The sequence below is a fragment of the Tachysurus fulvidraco genome, chromosome 7, assembly GCF_022655615.1.
Source record: "Tachysurus fulvidraco isolate hzauxx_2018 chromosome 7, HZAU_PFXX_2.0, whole genome shotgun sequence".
Lineage (NCBI taxonomy): Eukaryota > Metazoa > Chordata > Actinopteri > Siluriformes > Bagridae > Tachysurus > Tachysurus fulvidraco.
In genome coordinates this window covers 6,774,486-6,795,974 of record NC_062524.1, presented here as the reverse complement: position 1 = coordinate 6,795,974, position 21,489 = coordinate 6,774,486, and the positions used below count along the sequence as shown (strand labels likewise).

At 41.0% G+C, this 21,489-nt stretch overlaps 2 protein-coding genes across 2 annotated transcripts; one reads left to right on the top strand and one right to left on the bottom strand.

The window, feature by feature from the left end:
- Positions 1-62: 62 nt before the first annotated feature.
- Positions 63-15,236, bottom strand: maco1a (macoilin 1a). The gene is made up of 12 exons (XM_027133809.2): positions 15,096-15,236; positions 14,911-15,008; positions 14,007-14,148; positions 12,161-12,287; positions 11,406-11,529; positions 9,096-9,274; positions 8,075-8,522; positions 6,940-7,098; positions 6,236-6,418; positions 4,516-4,636; positions 1,040-1,214; positions 63-948 (listed from the first exon to the last, which is right to left on the bottom strand). The coding sequence occupies exons 2-12, from the start codon at positions 14,988-14,990 to the stop codon at positions 749-751; spliced, it is 1,938 nt and encodes a 645-aa protein (XP_026989610.2). The 5' UTR covers positions 14,991-15,008; positions 15,096-15,236; the 3' UTR covers positions 63-748.
- srfbp1 (serum response factor binding protein 1) lies at positions 15,200-19,219 on the top strand. The gene is made up of 3 exons (XM_027133808.2): positions 15,200-15,347; positions 16,727-17,321; positions 17,467-19,219. Exons 2-3 carry the CDS (start codon positions 16,752-16,754, stop codon positions 18,928-18,930), a joined length of 2,034 nt encoding a protein of 677 aa, XP_026989609.2. The 5' UTR covers positions 15,200-15,347; positions 16,727-16,751; the 3' UTR covers positions 18,931-19,219.
- Positions 19,220-21,489: the final 2,270 nt, after the last annotated feature.

The following is a 21,489-nucleotide window of genomic DNA, read 5'->3' as shown; positions in this document are numbered from 1 at the left end:
TGTGTGTGTGTGTGTGTGTGTGTGTGTGTGTGTGTGTGTGTGTGAGACACAGGATCATCAGGTTGAGCAAAAAAGAGCCATGAATTTACTTCAAACTGAAAAGTTTCAAGGCACTGCATTACAACAATGACTGAAAATCAATCAGCTTCCACCATTTTGTACGTTTCTGCATGACAAGCTAAATTTCACTTTTGGTCCATTTCTAAAAGAGGAATTCCTGTGACACAAAAATTACAATATACATTCACAAAACCAAGTTTATGCAGCATATAATTACCAAATACATCAAAATCAGTCTTTTCTGAACCTCGTCATCAACGTGTGAGGAGTTGCAGCTCGTGGTTTCCAAGAGAAATTGTTCTTCCATGGTTTTAATTCAACAGAAACATGTTAGAGACATAGCACCTGGAGAAAGAAATCTCGACTCATCGTGAATACTTTTCTTTTATGGTAAATTAATTGAATGGAGTCGTTCGTTTCTAATACAAAACTGTGCCTGCAAAACTTGCTTGCAAAAATGCAGACAGACACGCAAACCTCTGTGCTTTAAAAAAAAGTCCACTGATGCAACATAACTGAACGATCATAAAATCCAAATAAAGCTGTTATAAACTTAGAAACTTTCCTTTTTTCTCTTGTTGTTTAAATAAACACCACATTACAGATTAATGAAAGGACACAGGAATTAAAAAAAATACTCTTGGTCAATTCAGAAAAAAAGAAAAAAACAAAACAATACATGGGGTCATTATTTAAGCGGCTGGTAGACGGACGCATTGGGGTCCAGACTGGACGGACTCGTGTCCATAAACTTTGAGGAGTAGTGAGGTGAAATAGGAGGCATGCTGTTGGAGTCAGACGAATATGCAATGCTGGGCATGACGGCCATGACCTCTGCTATCTTTTGCTTCAGCTCCTTGATTTCCTGATCCTTTTGCAAGATATGACCTGCGCACAGATCCAGGCAAATACCAGCATCAGTCTGAGTCCGGCAAATACTACGAGCAAAAAACGACTGATGAGAAGGAAAGAGAAATACCTTGTGCGATCTCGAGCTGCCTTTTGGCATCTCCTAGTGCTGAGAAGAGATCCAGCTTGATCCTGGTCTCGGCACTCAGGCTGTTCTCCAAGTGCTGCGTTTTATCCTGCATGGCTGAGAGAGCCGACATGAGAACCTCTGTGTCCTTCTCGTTCTCTTTGTATTTGTGCAATTCCTGATAAAGCGTAGCAGAAGGACGAAACGTGAGTGTTGTCTTATTAGACTGTATACATCTGTATTAGAAAATGTCACACTAAATTCAGATAGACTTAATAGAGCCACACGGTCGACAGTCAGAGGAGAGTGCAGCGTTCCAAGATGCAGAACCACTTATGGTCAACATTGGGTTTTTTTTATAAAGCAGCAAGGCTTTGGAACACTCTTCCATATGATATTATTTTATGTACAAACTATAGCACATTTACACGCTTGACCAAACAGTGGCTATTAACAAAGCAAACTTGTGAGCACTAAATGACTGTGATACAAACAATGTAGACCAGGAGTGTCAAACTCAAATTCACAGTGGGCCAAAATATAAAACTGAGATAAAGTCACGGGCCAAGCTGAATATTTATTGAAACATTAACTGCAATTAACTGATATGTAATGTTCAACCTTTTTCATTTGGAAACAAACTTTAGTTTGGAACAACTAAATTTGGAACAACTGAGTTCTTTCCCGAGTCAACAACTCCTGAGCTAAACGCTGTTACTACACAAAACACGGTTGTAACTGCCTCTCTACATTACTACGATAGAAAAGAGGTGTTATTTGTGTAGTAACAGCGTTTAGCTCAGGAGTTATTGACTCGGGAAACTCCAACCTGTGAATATGTGGCCAACTTCCTGCTCTTTCAGTTCTCTCCAGCGCTGGAAAGCTGATCCTATATTAACACGTCCTACTTCTTGCCTTATCGTAAGCCTTTCTTTGCTTACTTTCTTTGTTTTTATCCTCCATGTCAATGTTAAAACCGCTTTCTGCTGATGTCACACATGCGCACTGAACTCTCTCTCTGCCCATATTGACAAGCCCCACCCCTTTCTGCTCATTGGCTACACGTTTGTTTTGATTTTTGTTTATTATCAGCCTGACTCAGTTTTCTGAAGCATTTCTCAAAAATCGGAGACCCTGCCTTTAACGACTGTCGACAGAGAATGAGGGGCGCTTGCTGTTCGTGACTACACGTCAATACAGTGGCAAAGCATTCTGGGATTTGTAGTATTAGCGGAGCATGTGGCTAGCCAGCTGTAATGCACATTTGATATGATCTCGAGGGCCAAATATAATTACACAAATTTGGCCCGCGGGCCAGAGTTTGACACCCCTTAAGTAGACTGTGAGTGAGTGAGTGCTAGATTCATGAAGTGGAGACTGTTTTTAGAATGTGAGTGAAGTAAGGTTTTTTGTTTCTTGTATAACTTCTGTTAAATTATAGTTTTTAGTGATTTTATTGATGCAAGTGAAATGTTTCTATGTATGATACTGTATGTATTTCATGACCTTTTGCAAATGTGACATCTTTCTAGGGACTGCAGGTGGAAAGTAGCATTCTTTTGCTCTAACCTGACACATGACATCTCTTCTTTTTTAGACTAACGTTCTCTGTGCATTGCCCCTGATTAAGTACAAATAAACTCATTCATTCATTAACCTCTTCCACCTATTCTTTTTCATTAACACATCCAGTCCGTGAAGCGTCCTACGCTACGTGCCGTGAGACGCAACCAAGTAGAACGTCGCATTATGTGTTTATAACACACACGATGAATCGACTCTATAGTGTTAAACCAATACGTTTTTATTTGCACCAAACATGGTTGGAGCTACAGGCACTCCAAAGCCTTTCAAAGCTAGAAATAACCTGGTCTTGTCTATTCTTGTTCATTTTAGGTGAAGCGTTAAGGAACTCGGTGGCACCTGTTTGCTTGGAGTGATCATTCCCTGGTTAGCATGGACAGCCTTATTATCCATCATTCACTGCACACATTAGCTTTGTTGTCACCCAGAACACTGTGCATTGCTTATCAGGTCTGTCTACAAAAAAAGGTCTTGGAAATGATTCAGCATGACCGAGCAATTTCAATTAAAATTTTCAGACTTCCCATCCATCCATCCATCCATCCATCCATCCATCCATCCATCCATCAAATACAAACTCCAGTTTCTCAGGGACTCGTTGATATCAAACCTTTAGAAGGTTGGACAGAGGAGGAATTAAAAAAAATAAAAATAAAATAATAATAATAAAAAAAGTAACCTTCTTGGTTTGAAACAAAGGATTTTACCCAACATAGAATTGTATAGAAGAAGGATGGTGTTTTTTTTTTTTATTTGATTCAACAGTTGAGCTGGTTTCTAAAGACAGAATTTATACCATGCAACTGCAGGACTGGTTCATGCTTGTAAACTTTCCAACGTGTCCCCATTGCCATGCATTTTTAGGGTTTACTTTCCAAGGAGGGGTTCTAACTTTTGGCTTTTCCCTCTAGCACAGCCAGGTCCAGGCTTATCCACAAAGGGCAGGTGTGGGTGCAGTTTTTTTAATACCAACCAAGCAGAAGCCACACCTGATTCCACCTGTTAAATCAGTTGGTCGGCTTTTAGTAGACTGTGGTGTGGCTTCTGCTTGGTTGGAATTGAAAACCCGCACCCACACCGGCCCTTTGTGGATAAGCTTAGACACCCTTGCTCTAGCACTACAGCTCTTGAGAATGTTTATGAGTGACCCATGATGGCCAGGGATAGCTTTTTTGAGATGACTGGTTTAAATAATATTGAGACAATGACTCTACAGTCACAGAGCTCCCAATGAGCGTGTTTGTCTTTTGGGACTCGTCGGCCTTCTGTCTCTCGATGTGTGGTGTTATTAAACTTGCCAATCGGATTGAGCCGGGTAGCTACGTGCAGATCATTATGGTTCCTGGTGAGCATTCTGGGATATCAATTGGATTTCTTCCAGGGAAGAATGCATGATGCACAGAACTCAGGAATTAATACACAGTGTGTTACGTGTAGTAGACTTTAGCGTTCTTGCTGGTGGTCAAAACCGACTGGCTTCGTCCCAGAACAGTTCTGCTACTGTAAAAGGAACAGAGAGAGTTGGAACTCTCGACTATGTGACCTGTGCCTGTGTGTTTATCCCCACGTCTGCAATCTAGCAGTCTGGGAAACTCTCTTAAACTGAGGAGTCTGTACGCCTTTAGCTGAAAGCTGCTCTGCATCAACACCATAGATGGCAACCATCCTAAAGCCTCATAAACATATTACGACCTCATAAACATATTATGAGTTTTTCAAGCACTGCTTTTACTAAACTGAATTCTGCTGAATTCTTAAGGATGGGCAGTCAGGAAAAAGTATGGCACAACCATTGTGACTGTGAATAATACCAAAAGGCTGTGCTGCGCCCACTTGTAGTTATTGTGAGTGCGGAACGCAGGAAGGTTTTCGTTGGAGAAATGTTTGCAGCTCACCTGCACTTTGCCCTCCAGATCTCTGAGCTGCTCTTCTTTAAACTTCAGGTCGTGGGAGAGCTTCTTACATTCGGATTCCAGCTCTCGAATTCGACTCCTCAGGGAGTCTGTGCACTCCCCCCTACAGCATCAAGAGAAAGTGAGGGAGGAAACGATGGAAGGGGGGGGGCAAAAACAGTTGATGAAAGAAGATGCAGGTTTTAAGTCTTTGTCCTATAATCGCTTTTTGTAGAATATAATTATGCCTTTTAACAAATAAAAACAGTCTTTAGTTAGTTAATTAATACTGATATTAATAACTGTTATTATGGGCTGAAAAGATATTAGCAACCTTATATAACATGTCAATTATTATGTCTATATGTTGTATGTCTGTATAACTCTTGTGCTTGTCCCTTTTAACTCTCTACTACATACAATCTATTCAAAGCTCTGCTCACTAGCGGTCTTCACGGGTCCACTTAGATCCGAAAACCCGAGGTACGACCCGAGAGGGTTCGTGTCTAAAAGTTTTATATGTACCTCGGACAACGAATCTGTTTTTACCGAAGAAGACCCGAGAAGACCGTAAGTACTATGTCTCGTGTGTGTGCATCGACTCGAGTCCTTTTCCAACCTCTCCTCTGTTTGCCAAGACCACTTGTGACATGTGGCTGGCGGTAAGCTAATTTTCGTTGAAACAGACCTGTCAATCTACACTGCAGCAGTTACACTAAAGTAACATTCGGGTAAAAAAAATTGCCGTCAAGTCGGGTCAGACTCGGGTCTAATTTTTTCAGGGTTGTCTCGGGTCAGGTATTTCTTAAAATATATAAATAAAAATATATATATATATATATATATATATATATATATATATATATATATATATATATATGCAGGTCGGGTTCGGGTAAAAAGTGATTTGGGTCACTTCGGGTCGGGTAAATTTTTTTATGCCCCTTTTCCACAGAGGCAGTTTGAGTGCTGGTTCAGAGCCAGAGCCTAATTTAGAACCAGTTCTTTCTGTTTCGACCACCAAAGCACCGGCTCTGAACCAGAAAAAGTGGTTCTTAAGTAGCACCAAAACGTTGCTGGTCTAGACTTAAGAACCGCTTGCATCAGGCGCTGGGGGCGGGGCTACTGTTAGCGCATTTGATAATGTACCTTAAGTATACTAATGTTTAATACACTTTTACTTTACCGCGATATGATACATTATCAGCACACATGATAGTAGGTAGCTACATACTAAGGCTAAATTTTTTTTCTGTGTTAACGATAAAATAACGTTATGTACTTTATCGATTACAACCTCTGTTTATACAGATTACATGGAGCTGCACGTACACGTTTTATTCGCCGAGTTTGAATGCCAATGTAGGTTCGCAATGAGCATTAACAGTAAAGCAACATCCGCCATTGTTGTTGTGTTTGCCGCTGCTGCGCTAAAGTTGCTGGGACACGTGACACGTATACAGTGACGTCACACTCGGCGCTGTGATGGCTCTCTAGCCGGTGGAAAGGCAAACCGGTTCTTAGAAGGTTCGCCAGTGGAACCAACTTTGAACCAGCACCAGCGCTAACTCTGAACCAGTACCCGGTTCTTTCCGGTGGAAAAGAGGCATTAGACCGGAGAAGACCTTTACTGCACACACTTAAAGAATATCAGGTATTTCATTGTTGTATAAGACACTGTCCAGTGTCTGACACTGAGCTCTGGGATAAACTCTAATCTAACCTGGATGCTGCGGCGAGGGCGACAGCCCGGGCAGCCGTCGCCTCCTCCACCTTTTTCCTCTTTTTCTCATCGTTCAGCTGTTTCTCGACCGCCGACCGTGCCTCCTGCTCGGACTTCAGCCGCTTCTCCAGCTGAGTGATGGTCTGCTTGTCTTTCTGCTTGCACTGCACTGCGTTATGGAGCCTGATACAGAGACAAAAAGCACTACTAATGCAAGTGACTACTGATGTTTTGATACCAGACCATACTTTAAGGAACAGCAACTAGGCGATGCCTTTATTTAACTGTCACCATTTCCACCAGCATGTGAGCCCAGTTATGAGCAAATCCCAAATGGCTTCCTATTCATTTTGCTTGCACTCTGGATATAATATAACAAAATGGAGCTTTATAACCCTACCCTGGTCTCTACTAAGGTCTGTGCTCCAAAACATCAACGTTTTAGCACACAGGGCTGCTTGGGAGAACACTGTAGCTGCATGGATTTTAACATGAAAGGAGAAATGAGTCTAAATGCTTTACTTTAGATTGTGTACTTCACTATAGCCTTTCGTACACCAGACTGCGACGTCTTAAATCATTATGGAGATACTGGAGCATCTTCTTCAGCTTAGTTAGAATTTTGATTCAGATGAAACCCTATGCCCTAACTAACATTCTTGCTTCCACTGGAGAAAAGTTCTGGGTGTGTGTTGAATCCTCACTTGTTCTGAAGCAGCTCGTTCTCATGGCGGAGCTGGCTGAGCTCGGAGCGAGTGTTCCTCTCGGCACTGTTCAGAGAGCTGATCTGAGACCGCAGCTCCTGCTCCAGCTGGCGACTCGCCTGCAGATCCGCCTTCAGCTTCTTAACGTCCTGCTCCAGACTGCACGCACAATCACATCATGTTTCACTCACAAACTCAACACACGTCGTCAGGTGCGAATTGAGAAGTGTGGTTCTGGTGAACCTGTGGCATGTGACCGTTTGAAAGAGTGATGATGATGATCACTAGAATTCGGTTCACTTCGAACTCAGAACGCTGAAAGATTAATCCGTTCAAAATGAACGAGACCTGTCGAAAAGTATTTCAGACCAAATACTAATCACATAACCTCTTCATAAACAGACTAGAACTACTAGGGGGATTTGAATTGCCACAGATTTCGCTAGCTTTTTCATTTGTTTCTAATTCAGAAATTTGTGCAACCAGGAATTTAAACACAAGTCAATGTTTTTAACATAAACGCAAGTAAACCTTGCAGTATGATTTAAGCTGCCTGATGTGCAGTGGTTCAATCCTGTCTGTGTGGAGCTTCCTCTGGGTTCTCTGATGTCCCCCAGCTCCCGAAATTATGCTAGTAGATGAACTGGATGCCCATGATAACATAATAGTGTAGCACTTTTGTATACAAAGTAAAAATAAAAACAGCACAATAAACACAACCATGTTGGTGTGATGTAGCCTGACATGTCCGGACCAAAGCTGATTACATTTCTAATAACAGCGTGACTCCTTTTGCACTACCGCAACCACAGAACTTGTAACTTTACCTCTGTTTGCTACAAAGCAGTGAGCCTGGAGACTCCTTTCCATGATGCTAAATAAACCTTGCCTCAGAAACAAAGGTTACATCGACAATTACAGTACGCGGACTGGTGTTGATCTGCCTTCTTTACATTGTGTAATTTACAATAATAGTGTATTAAGAATGAGCGCATTAAAGTAAACCTGTGATCTGAATGACAATAAATGCTGATAGAGAAAAGTAATAACTGATATGGAATCGAATCCAGGATCGAGCTGTGCCGTATAAAACATAATAAACAGATTCATTGCTAATCGTCAGGAAGCTGCTTACCGCACCAAAGCGTCTGGTTTACTGAGCTGGTTGTTGGGTATACAGTTCTCCATCAGCTCGCGGTGGGCGTTCTTCCCGACGCCCTTCTGCTTCCTCTCGCTCCTGTTGGACGAGGATGGCACACTGCCATTGGTGGAGCTGTGGCTGCGTGGGGAGGAATTTTTGTAATGTCTGGAGGAGGAGGCGGAGTTTGCATCTGTGCCACACACGTCCTCCGCGCAGCCGTTCAGCTCGTTGTTCAGTCTCTTGCTGCTCAGATAGTTCTCCATGTACTCAATGTCCTGCAGCTTCGACTCCACAGTGTGTAGGATGTTGTTGTTTATTCCTATGCTCTGCTGGTTCTGTTTCTTGGCCCGCTGTTCCAGCTCGGGGAAAGAGATGGGCAGCTTCTTGGTGCCGTTCTGAGCCAAGAGCGTCGGATCTGCTTCCAACAAGGACTTAGAGGCTCCTAGATGGAGGGGAGGAAAAAAAAAAGTTGCTTTCGGTCCACCAATTACAGAGGAATAACGTGGAGATTTTGGCAACTGCATCATAAGGAACGATGAGGCGGCCTGATGCTACTGTACATTTCCACTTCCAAGCTGAAGAGGAGCTGAATTTTATTCACAATCATTTGCATAACAATTTGCGATAAACGGGTCTACAGAGACGTCCTTAAAATGCCCAGCAGCAATAAATGATGTACATTATAGAGTTGAAAATCCTTACAAGGAGACATCTTAACAACCTTACAAGTTGCATTAAAGATGTTTTTACTGACTGTGGTCATTTTATATCCACTAAAGAACCCACTACAGTATGCAGCTTCCCCTTTATATGGAGAACAACACACAAAGGTCTTCCTGTAAGCGCACACGCTGTCGTTTCTTCTTCATGGCCTCGTTTACAGTTTCCAAGAAGATCTGCTCCGGCACTCGTGTCACCTGACTTCCCATGATCCTCTTCACGTGACCCAGACGGGTTTCTGAGGTTATGATGGTGACGACGTTCACGCGGCAGATGATGTGAATGATGTGCTTACCTTCCTCGGCCTCGTGCTCCTGCCTCTGTAGCATCTGCTGTTCTAGAGGCAGAGCCTGCTGCAGGAGCTGCATGTAGAACTCGTTCTCCTTCTGCACCTCCTTCTGCTTCCGCAAGCGCATCTTATAGCTCACGTAGCTCTTAAAGCCGAAGCCCAGCGTCACCACGGGGTAGCCGATGCTGAGAAGGCAGCAAAAAGGGAAAGTTTGTACTGTGCCACTGTATAGAACATCTCCCATTAGGTTAAACTGCTGTAGCTATAAGGTCTTTTATTCATCACAGATGTCCCACTTTTTATCCTTGTTTAGTGACACTTATAGTTAAGGTTGTACATGTTGGTTCTTGTCATCACTTACATTTCTACAGCTATTAACCCTTGTACAGTCCCCAATTTCCCTTTCTCTCAACAATCTCTCTCTCTCTCTCTCTCTCTCTCTCTCTCTCTCTCTCAACAATAACTCTCTCTCTCTCTCAACAATAACTCTCTCTCTCTCTCTCTCTCTCTCTCTCAACAATAACTCAACAATCTCTCTCTCTCTCAACAATAACTCTCTCTTCTCTCTCTCAACAATCTCTCAACAATCTCTCTCTCTCTCTCAACAATAACTATCTCTTCTCTCTCTCTCTCTCAACAATCTCTCAACAATCTCTCTCTCCCAACAATCACTCTCTCTCTCTCTCTCTCTCTCTCTCTCTCTCTCTCTATCAACAATAACTCTCTCTCTTTCTCTCTCTCTCAACAATCCCTCAACAATCTCTCTCTCTCTCTCTCTGTCTCTCTCTCACTCTCATCTCTCTCACTCTAAACAATCTCTCTCTCAACAATCTCTCTCTCTATCAACAATAACACTCTCTTTCTCTCTCTCTCAGCAATCTCTCTCAACAATCTCTCTCAACAATCTCTCTCTCTATCAACAATAACTCTCTCTCTTTCTCTCTCTCTCAACAATCTCTCTCAACAATCTCGCTCTCTATCAACAATAACTCTCTCTCTTTCTCTCTCTCTTAGCAATCTCTCTCTCAACAATCTCTCTCTCTCTCTTTATCTCTCAACAATCTCTCTCTCTCTCTCACTCTCAACAATCTCACTCTCAACAATCTCTCTCTCAACAATCTCTCTCTCAACAATCTCTCTCTCTGTCTCTCAACAATCTCTCTCTCTGTCTCTCAACAATCTCTCTCTCTGTCTCTCAACAATCTCTCTCTCTCTCTCTCTCTCTCTCTCTCTCTCTCTCTCTCTCTGTCTCTCTCTCTCTCTCTCTCTCTCTCTCTCTCTCTCTATCTCTATCTATATTTCACTCACTTGTTCACTCCCTCACTTATTCACTGGTTCACTCACCAGTCCATGAGACTAATCACTGATGATGTTTTTTTTTTTAATTCTATAATCTTACCCACACCTTCTAGCTACAGTTAGAGCTCATTTCCTCCATTCACTGTGTGTGTGTGTGTGTGTGTGTGTGTGTGTGTGTGTGTGTGTGTGTGTGTGTGTGTGTGTGTTAATCAACCTTCCTCAAGCACTTTATCACTGACTGTTTCTGATTGGCTGTGGCGTGGCTATTTTTAGCCTGCTCACAGCTCTGAAAGCAGCAGTGACACTGAGGTGTTTGAAAATAGCAGCTCTGAGGTGTATTTCACTTTGTAATTTTCAGTCTGATAAACAAGTCTGAAGACATTAGTCGCTTCGTCGCTATCATCTGGTTAATCAGCCGATCGACAGCAAACTAATCGGTACTGAAAAATAATGCATCTTTGTGTCTGCATATAAAAGTCGACAAAGATAAAATCTTCAAATCAGATCCTGAAAGTGAAAGATTTTAAAAACTGCTCTTCCGTTGCTGATATCTGTCATGATGATCTAAGATAAAAGAGAGAATGGCTGTGAGGCAAATCTGTACCCCGTCCGCAGAAACCTAGCGTGGCTGTGTGAGACGCTGCTTATTCAAAACCTATTTTAATAAATGATACATTAAAAATCGTCCGTGATAACAGTGATAGTGACGAAACTATCTACGATAAGGTGAAAGGTAACGGTGCAAAGTTAAGCTGCACTGAATTATAGGGATTGTTGGCTTTGTGTTCGGTGGACACGTGTGCAGTAGATATTTTTATTTGTTGGTTATTTTATAACCTGGTGTCATTGTTTAATGTGAACTAATTACCTCAGTTTACATCTTTGTTCTTTTATCCTCATTGTATTAGATGTTTTGCACAGCACTTTGGTCAGTGTAGATAAACTTACTTATTACTAACTAACACGCGTCTACTGTACGTGCCGACGTTTTAACAGAGCTGCATCTTACAGCCTTACCAGTGAGCGGCAAATGGACGGCACAGACCCACGTGGAAGTTTTTCAGGTCTTTGAATCGGATGGCGGCTTCGATATAGACGAAGAGAATCCACAGCGAGACCGTGGGCAGACACACACCTCGCTCTGAGGACACAAACACACACACACACCGCCATTAGCTAGACAAGTTCTCCTGAACGGCAATGAAAAGATTTCAGTTTTCCATTTCAGACGGTGCTCTAGTATAAGCAGCAACCAGTAATACAGAGATATCAAACTATGTGGCTTTTCTTCCCTTCGTTCAAGCTCTCTTGATTCTGTTAATTCCTCAACCCTCTGAAGGGAAAGATTAAACACTTAAGAGAATTTTTAATAAGAGGCCATTTCCACCACACCTATTAGAGACGTAGGAGAAGAAGAATTCCTGTAATTCTTTTAATGCGAGGTTAAAAATGCATGTGAGCTAAATGTTTAATGATGAGTGTGAAGGTAGAACAGAAATAAAAGCAGTCAAAGGGCTTCCGCTGAAAGCAGAGGCAAGCAAACAGACCTGGAAACGAAGTGGGGCAAAAAAATAAAATAAATAATAATAATAATAATAATAATACATTAAATTCAATAAATAAATAAAAAGTGGCAACAATTGTGTCTATATAAATAAAATAATGTGTGTCTGTGTGTGTGTGTGTGTAACATATCCTGTGGTAATATTCAACTATCACAATAAATCCGGATCGTTATTCTATATTAAAAAGGGGAACGCTGCGATACGTACCCGTGTGCCATACATATTGAACCCAAACGTAAGTGCTGGCGGCGAAAAACAGCCACTGCATAGGGATGAACAGCAGGCATATGACGTCTGACGTGAACGTGACGCAAACGAAAAACACAGAGAATGCCTGAGAGACAAAAGGAACGGAGGAAAAGTTAACGGAGAGGCAATTTGGGCTTAGTGTGATTTCAGAGAGATAGAATTCCCAACAGTAATGTGATTAACTTCCCACACTGTAATAAAATTATGCAGATCTAAAGGAAGGGAAAAACAAACAGAGTTGCAAACTCCGTGAACTTCATATAACTGATGTCCATTTATCAGCATTAGCTATAAATACATGGCACTCATAAACAACCACAGCGAGGTTTGCGTCGGTTTTGAGGAGACGATGCTCTCCTTTTTTCCCTCCTGAAATACTACAATTTAGTTTCATTTCATACTCGATTGTCCTGGAGCCAGTCGATGCCTTTAATACCTGCATCATAATAGCAACTCACACGAGGACTTGGATGACACATGATCTCTATAATCTAATTAAATACATTGATAAGATGCCGCTTTGTGTGAGGAGTATGAGTATTTGTGTGAGTATTTGTCCCCCAATTTGTCCCCCAATAGTATAACAAACCACACACAATCACACACAATACGAATACAAAAATTGCCTACCATGCAGGCATAGTTAAAATAATAAAAACAACTAGAATGTACATTTCCTGAAGAAAATGTGAATAGTGCTTGCACGTGGCAAGTTCCCCTCATCGTGCTGAGTGTTTTGATATGTCACATGTCGATGTTGTGCAAATTTTTTATTTTCACATGAAATCATGTGACCTCACGTGACTTCATCAAATTACACGTGAGGACGTTCCCCTCATTGTTCTGACTGTTTTGATATGTCACATGTCCATGTTGTAAAAAGTTTTTTGATTTTGCATATCTTGGGGGCGGGGCTGCGGCACAACCGGAAGGCCAGTCGGTACACCAATTTAAAAGTTTGTTCAGAGTATCACCCTAAAGGAGCTGGCCGAGTTTGGTGTAGATAGTTCGAAAGCTTGCAGAGTTATAAACCTCCAAAGTTTATAACGGGAGTCTATTGGAAAAAAGGCCACTTTGAGACCCGGTACCGGAAGTGCCGGTACTCCGATTGCTTATAAAAGTCATAGCACACCTCTCCTCAATGAGCTGGTCAATTTGACACCTCATTCATGGGTCTAGGACAAAAGCTGCGAGACAAGTTACGTGCCCAAATTTTGTCCGAAAGAGTATGCAGGATAGTAAGAATGTTGCTTTGCAAGCACCATTAGTAAACAATCAATAAATAGTAAAGTTTTCTATGGTTCTTTATAGAATTGAGAAGCAGAATGGCTGTAGGCACCAAAGAGTGTTTATATCTGTTGGTTCTGAATTTTGGGAGTTTAAAGTGTAATCCCGATGGCAATATCTGAAATTCAGGCTGTAAAGGATGAGAATTATCTGACAGGATAGATTCAACCCTTCTTAGCATCTGCTTCTGATAAAGTTCCTCCAGACCTTTCTGCATAGAACCTGCGATGCTGCTGCTCACCTTATATATCACTATATCGTAACACCTTATATATATCGTAGATATATATCGTTGAAAAACTGCTATCTATCTATCTATCTATCTATCTATCTATCTATCTATCTATCTATCTATCTATCTATCAATCAAATACCCCTCCTCTGGATGATAAAGGAATCATGCCACATGTATAAGTCCTGTCATGTTTTATTCTTCGTTTTAGTGCTTGCGTGCTCTGTGCTGAAATACGATGTGGCTATTAAAGAGGAAATCCTTAGCCAAGAAGAGGTCACTCACCAGTCCCTGGTACCTGAAGGAGTCATACACACTCCTGATAAAGAGCCAGAAAGGCCACAAGTACTCGAAGCGAAACTCCAGGACGAAGTCTGCCAGCAGCACCAGGGCCCACACCAGCAGGAACTTCAGGTAGAGGAAGGTGCTACGAGACACGAGGTACATGACACGGATGAGAAACATAAACAACACGTCATGTCAAATCTCAGAAACATCAACGTGTGTGTGTGTGTGTGTGTGTGTGTGTGTGAACACAATGACATCCACATGTCATGCTGAAAGATCTCTCCAGGATTTTATTCCTGCTATTCATTTTGCACCAGTTTATACATTTCCAGCAGGCAGGCCAGGAACAAACTGTAGCTGCTCTCATGGTGAGATAAGAGAGAGAGAAGTAAACAAACAGCAGGCTCATTAACTGGCAACTGAACTCTGAAACACTAAACTTTGAACTATAAGCCTGATATAAAAGTTTATTAATTTTACAGTTTTAAAGCGTCAAAATTTCTTTTAGTTAAGTTTCAGTTAAATGAGATACGGGGTCATTTCCAACAAAGCAACTAGTGAGCTTAAGATATACTAATATATATATATATATATATATATATATATATATATATATATATATATATATATATATATTAGTATATGTGTGTATATAATGTTAAACGTTAAAATAATGGACTATTTTATCTAAGGCTAAAGCTAATGCTAAAGCTAGGCCGTTGCCATAGCAGCTCAGATAGCTTAGCTCGGTCAATCCTCCCAGCTGCAGCTGACAGAAAAAGGGGGTTTTTAAGCGGCTATTTGAACGCGTACAGCTTCATAGTGAGATAGTGAGGTAGTTAAAAGTGCCGGTGCGGTCGTGCTAAAGTGGCCGGGCGGCGGTGCGCCTCCTCCCGCGTACCTGCCGTGAATTCCCTCGGCGATGCGACTCCGCTTTAACGGGCGACGGAGTTTGCTGCAGTCCGCATTGCGCCGCTTCATCCTCCCCTCCCTGTTCGACTGGAATATTATATATATTTATATATATTTATGTGTGTTTATATATATTTATTTTTATTATTTTACTTATTTATTTATTTCCACAACCGTTGTGTTGAGAATCAGGACAGCGATCTAACGCTGACGCCATGAACACAAGCCGGTCATCATTTAAAGCTCAAAGAGCCACAGAGCAATAAATATCAACAACTCCAGCAAGAGATAGAAACAAACCCCGCCCACTTTATGCGCAACGTGACCGAAGACGTGATGACGTCACGCCTGCTCTACGTCCACTGTCATGGCGGCGCCCAGAGCGAGAAACCTCCATGCGCAAATCTAACGCTTGTAGTTTAAAAGGTATGTAAAAAATGGTAATCGTACTAATTACGTGGTTATAAACGTGTATATGGATTAACTATGACGTGATCTGAGCTGAGAACGACTGAGTTATGTAGATCATATGCGTTACCATGCTTTCTCTAAGCCATGCTGGTAAACAACTTAACACTAACGTTCGATTTAATGTTTTGTTTTCTGTAGTGTGAATGTTATCATCAATCTGCCGCAAATGATCGTCAGAAACTAGGGTTACACTTTATAGTGTCATCACGATTAATGAATACAAAATGAAATTATTCTAACAGCCAAACCTCCTTCTTCTTTGTGCCAAAATGGGAAAAGTCACAAGGATGAGGTTTGTTCTTATATGTATGATAATGATAATGATTAGCCCAGCAAATCACGTCACGTCTAGTACATCACAAAATAATAGATATAATAATATATAGTATATTATATATACACTATATATAATGTAAACCTGTGATCTGAATTACAATAAATGCTGATAGAGAAAAGTATTGACTGATACTGAAACAGGAATCCACAAGCTGTGCCGTATAAAACAACATAAACAGATTCATTGCTAATCGTCAGGAAGCTTCTTACCGCACCAAAGCGTCTGGTTTACTGAGCTGGTTGTTGGGTATACAGTTCTCCATCAGCTCTCGGTGGGCGTTCTTCCCGACACCCTTCTGCTTCCTCTCGCTCCTGTTGGACGAGGATGGCACACTGCCATTGGTGGAGCTGTGGTACATAACTCATCAAAGTACATTATATATAATATAATGAATAATATTCATAATAATAGTCACTGTTTTAATTCCATGCCCTCTCCAAGCGTATTCTGGGTTACACTTAGAGCACAAATTAAGTGTTCATAACTTTAAAGCATTAAAGATTCAATTCCCAAGATAAACAGTGTCTCAGGTTAAGATGCTGTCTTTATAGACATGTCCTCCATGTTGAAAATCACCTTTTATTTTTTTGGGCTTGGTCAGTGTCAGTGTTTCTTGGAGTGTCAATTGTCTGTATGTAATATTGTTGTACAGAGTGACGTGGTGGGGTTAAATAAAATTGGCTGATAGCACTGGTGGACTTAATAATTGCTCCTCGTGGTTATCATGAAAGAAAAATCCAAGTCACAATTTTCTGAAAAACACTAAAGTATAGTGCAGTTTCAGTATTAAAGTCTCACTGCGTGTGCTAAATTGCTGACTGTAACTCCAAGAGTTATTGTCATTTAAGATGATCATTGTTGGTATTGTTCTAGGCGTGAAACTATAGACTATAAACATCTTAACAACTGGAATATGTGTGTGGTGTGTTGTCTTCTGGTTGATATTTATTTAGCATTTGGGTCTCATTGCTGTAAAATTCTGCCCTGCTTTCTCTAGCGCTCTACATAAAGACAGGAGAAGGATGCCAGCTGCACTAAACCTCAGCAATGAGGTGGTGAAGATGAGAGCCGAGGTGAAACGGGTGAAGGTGCTCATCATCCGCAAGCTCACCCGCCAGATCGCCGTCCTGAAAAAGAAGAAAGGGACCGAAACCGACCTGGAGAGGAACCAGAGGAGAGCAGCGAGGTTGCTCGAGGAGATTCACGTACTGAAAGCACTTGCACCAGACAGCGTTACCAAGGCAGCCCTGCAGAGTGACATAAGCTTTGAGAAAGTGTGCCAGAAGAAAGAGTCCAGCTTGTCAGAACGTGCCACAGCTCGAATCGCCACGCACCCTGAGTTCAGCAAGAGAATTCAGAGCATCAAAAATGCTGTCGAGGCCTTCAAAGCAGAGAGATTGAGTGCTGAGAAGAAAGAAAAAAGATCTACAGATGAAGAGCGAGAATCAGGTCTAGATAGTGGCAATGAAGAAGAAGAGGAGGATGATGATGATGATGATGATGATGATGGTTCTTCTCAAGAGGTACATAAACAAGAAGAGCAACTAAAGGAACCAACAGAGCAGAATAAGGATCCACACGTAGAAAAAGAGGTCTACTAATCTTGCTATTTCACAAACCTATCTAGATCACTATGGTGTAAAACTGATTAATTAATATTAGAAGGCATGTTAGTGAGCTATATCTTGTTTACCATTGCTAGAAATGTATTTTTTTTTTTCCATTTTTCTTTCACAGAGCCACTCAGAAACAGGCAACATTCCGGTCGAGGTGGTGAGGATGAGGAAGGAGGTGAAGAAACTCAGAGTGCTGATTATCCGGAATCTCGTGCAGCAGATCACTGCTCTCAAGAAGACGAAGGCGGAAGAGTCTGAGCTGAAAGGGAACATGGAGTGTGCTGCACGGCTGCAGAAAGAAGTGGAGGTTTTGAGGACGCTTCTACCTGATCATGTTACCACCAGAGCTCTTGAGGGGAGCATTGACATAGAGAAAGTGTTCCAGGATCCGGAATCTAGCGCAGTGGAGAGAGCGACGGCACGGATTGCCACACATGCACGCTTTGTGAAGAAGCTTCAAGATGTCAGACATGCCCTAGAGGTAGAGAAGATAAAAGCCGCAAAAGCTGGAGAAGCGAATAAGAATGTTAGTGAAGTGATGAAGGCTGAACATAGTGAAGGGGAGGTTGAAGACAAGGAGGAAGAGGAGGAGGAGGAAGAGACAAGTGATGACAGTGATGATGAGGATGAGGAAGAAGAGGCAAGTGATGACAACGATGATGATGAGGAGGTGGCTAGTGATGATGGTGATGAGGAGGAGGAGAATGTAAAAATAAAAGAGAAAAATCCGACCTTAATGGAAATGCCAATGTCAAATTTTGGAAAGCCACCAGAGGACACCAAGCTGGCTTCTGCACAAGAGAAACCTAAAAGAGTAGAGCTGGAGAAAGCTTCAAAAAGTCCTGATAATCTAAAATCTAGTTCCAAAACACCCGTCAAAGCAGTCCAGAGTCTACCACCCAAGAGCAAAGAAGCAGCACCAACACCCGTGAGACACGTCTCCAAACCTGACACCAAGAAACCAGAAAGCAGGAAGGTCGCCGAAGAGTCAGATTTGTCCGATTCTGAAGAGGAGAAAGAGTATTTCGACGACAGCACCGAAGAACGTTTCCACAAACAGTCTTCTTATTCAGAGCAGAGCGATGACGACGACTTCTTCCTCGGAAAAGTGAGCAAGCTGAAGAAGAAGAAGAAAAATGACACCGCGTCCAGACCCGAGAAAACAAACGACTCTAACAAGCCTCCTGAGAAAGAGGTTAAAGAAACACCTCAGTTCAAAATTCAGTCTGTCTTCTGCTCTACATTGTCCAAATCCAGCATTTCCTCTCAGAAAGGTAAACACGGCAGTCCCAAACAGCGGCCTTTCCAAAACCAGAAACATGAAGAGAAACCATCGTGGGGGAAAAACCAAGGTTCTGGAAGGGAAAGAAAACCTGCGGGATTTAAAATTCAGGCTCCTGGATCGGGAGGAGGAGATAAAACTGGTAGACCTGCATTTGATCGGAAAAACACTCCAATTAATAAAGTAGGGAAACATTCCCAGCATGCCCTGCATCCGTCATGGGAAGCCAGCAGGAAGAGGAAGGAGCAACAGGCTCAGATCACAGCCTTCCAAGGGAAAAAGATCAAATTTGATGATGATTAACATCTCTCAGGATCGTTCTTTATTTTTAAGACGTTTACGTAGATTTCATATTCATTCATGTTGATATGTTAGAATGGTTTAAGACATTATCATGGTTGTATGTGTAAATCCTGAATAAATGTAAATACTGTATGTGTTTTCATCTTGTTTCTGGAAGTTTCCCAGACAAAAGTAATCGAGAATGATTAGTATGATTTTTAACATTTGTCGTTTATGTTTACTTCATTTTATTTCTGGGACCTGTAATGTAAGGAATAAAACATATCAAGGTTATTAGTCTTACCCTGAAGTTGAATCTTTCAGTCACATCAATGTTTTGAACAGTTTTATTGCTTTTTTTTGCAGCCCATGGCACTTTACGATCTATTAATGAACATCTCATTTTTTTTTTTAACACGCCCTTGAGAAGTGTTACTTCCTGTTATCAGCCAGTCAGTCCGTCACAAGTCTCTCAGCCAGTCAATCCGTCACTCTTTTCTTTAAGATGGGTCAAAAATTCCTATGTCCTAAAAATAGTGGGAAAAAACTGGCTGACACTGAAGACTTCTTCCTTAAATATTAAATAAACATCTCCACAAGGCAAACTTCACTGTATTAACTATTACACTTTAAAATAAAAAAGAGCCACATGGATTAACACTACAGAAACATTTAACTTTTTTTTTCAATCCAGTGTTGCCCTTTTAGGAAATGAATCACCACTTAACCAATCAGATTTGAGACATAAACCGAATCATTTTAGGTAATAATGTAAGAGGATTATTTTCTGTGCTATATTACACTATGGTGGATTGTTCTTTACACAACAGTCATGTGGACGTAATATCGCGTGATGTGCTGCCATGTTGAAAACGTGGTTTGTGGTGTACACTGAGTTCAGAAACCACACCATAACATCTGTGTCATACACTCAGTACAGTACAACACACTATGGACTGTCCATTGTGAACCATCTATCCAAATAATATTTACTCAGTGCTGGATGGGGTTATTCTATACCTACACTGATGGGAAAGGTATGTGTACCCAAAAAATTGGCAACTGAGTGTATATGCAAATAGGCTGACCAACAGGTGAGCAACAGAATAGCATAAGCTGCCGTTCAGACGTTCCATGTGAAGTCCGAAAGCTAGTCTGTTGTGAGCTTGAGCCAAAGGTCTATAGCTGATGTAGATTGATGTCTAGATGTTGATTTTTTTTCTTTTCCTTGTCGCTCGTCTCACAACACAGAGATGAGGAAATAAAAACACTAAACTCTAAAACAGTCAAAAACAAAACTTAGAACTAAGTCAGGATATCGTTACGAAACCTAGAGCATGCTGGTGAGTTTTGCCAGATAGATAGATAGATAGATGGATGGATGTATGGACGGACGGACGGACGGACAGACAGACAGACAGAACTTTGTTATCATTGCATAGTACAGGTACATAGCAACAGAATGCTGTTTAGTATCTGCCAGAGGTCCAAACAATAGCACATGTGCAAAGGAACTATCAGCAAATCTATCATCATTGCTGGTGAACCTATGTATGTAAAGTATCTATGTACTTTCACCCCCTGTATGAAACGGTATCAGCTCTGAGCAGCTCCTTCAGTGACAGACTGTGACAGCGATACAGACGCTCTTTTCTCCCTGCTGCCATTAGACTTTAAACCAAAGCTGCTCCCAGTGAACCAGTCACCATAATACACACTTATTACTGTCTCACTGCAATAATAAACAATATATACTGTATATTATATAATGTCTTTATTCTTTATATATATATATATATATATATATATATATATATATATATATATATATATATATATATATATATTGCTGTAAGAGAAAAATTTTCCCATTGCGGGACGAATAAAGGAATATCTTATCTTATCTTAACATATAAGAGACCATAAGCAACAAAACAGAAAGAAACTGTAATATTTGAATTATGAGGGAAAACATAGAAAAAATAAAAGGGGGTAAAAATATAGAGCAACAATTTTTTTAAAAATCTTTTTAAATGTATTATATATCTAATTTAAATCTAGTTACAAAGTAAATATTATAAACGAATTAGTGGGTTTTTGGTCCCCTTCAGTGACTTTATTCTTGAAAAAAAATCGAGACAATTGACAAATGTAGTGACTTTTGAGAAAAGTGATCACCCTGCATTTGATATGGACTAATCATTGAACAGCAGTGTCCCAAAACAACCAATCACTGATCAGCGTTTTTTCCCAACACCCAATCACTGAACACTTTGGAGTTCTTTGTTTTAAATGGACTTTTCCACAATTTATTTCTATTTCCTGAATACTCGATGCATTTGACATGTAAAAACGATATATTACGTCCATGTAAAACTGTGTGTCTTCAGAAATCCCTCTTCTTTATGTAAACACGTTTAAACATGCAGCCAATCACGAGGTTCATTGAATATGCAAATTAGTCTGTGACGTATTCCGGTTGATTCTAGCGACTATTTGATTAAACGTTAGCGACTTTTCCTTAAAAGGGGATATCAGGGCTATTTATAATGTATTATTAGCTCTATTCCTGTGTAGAAT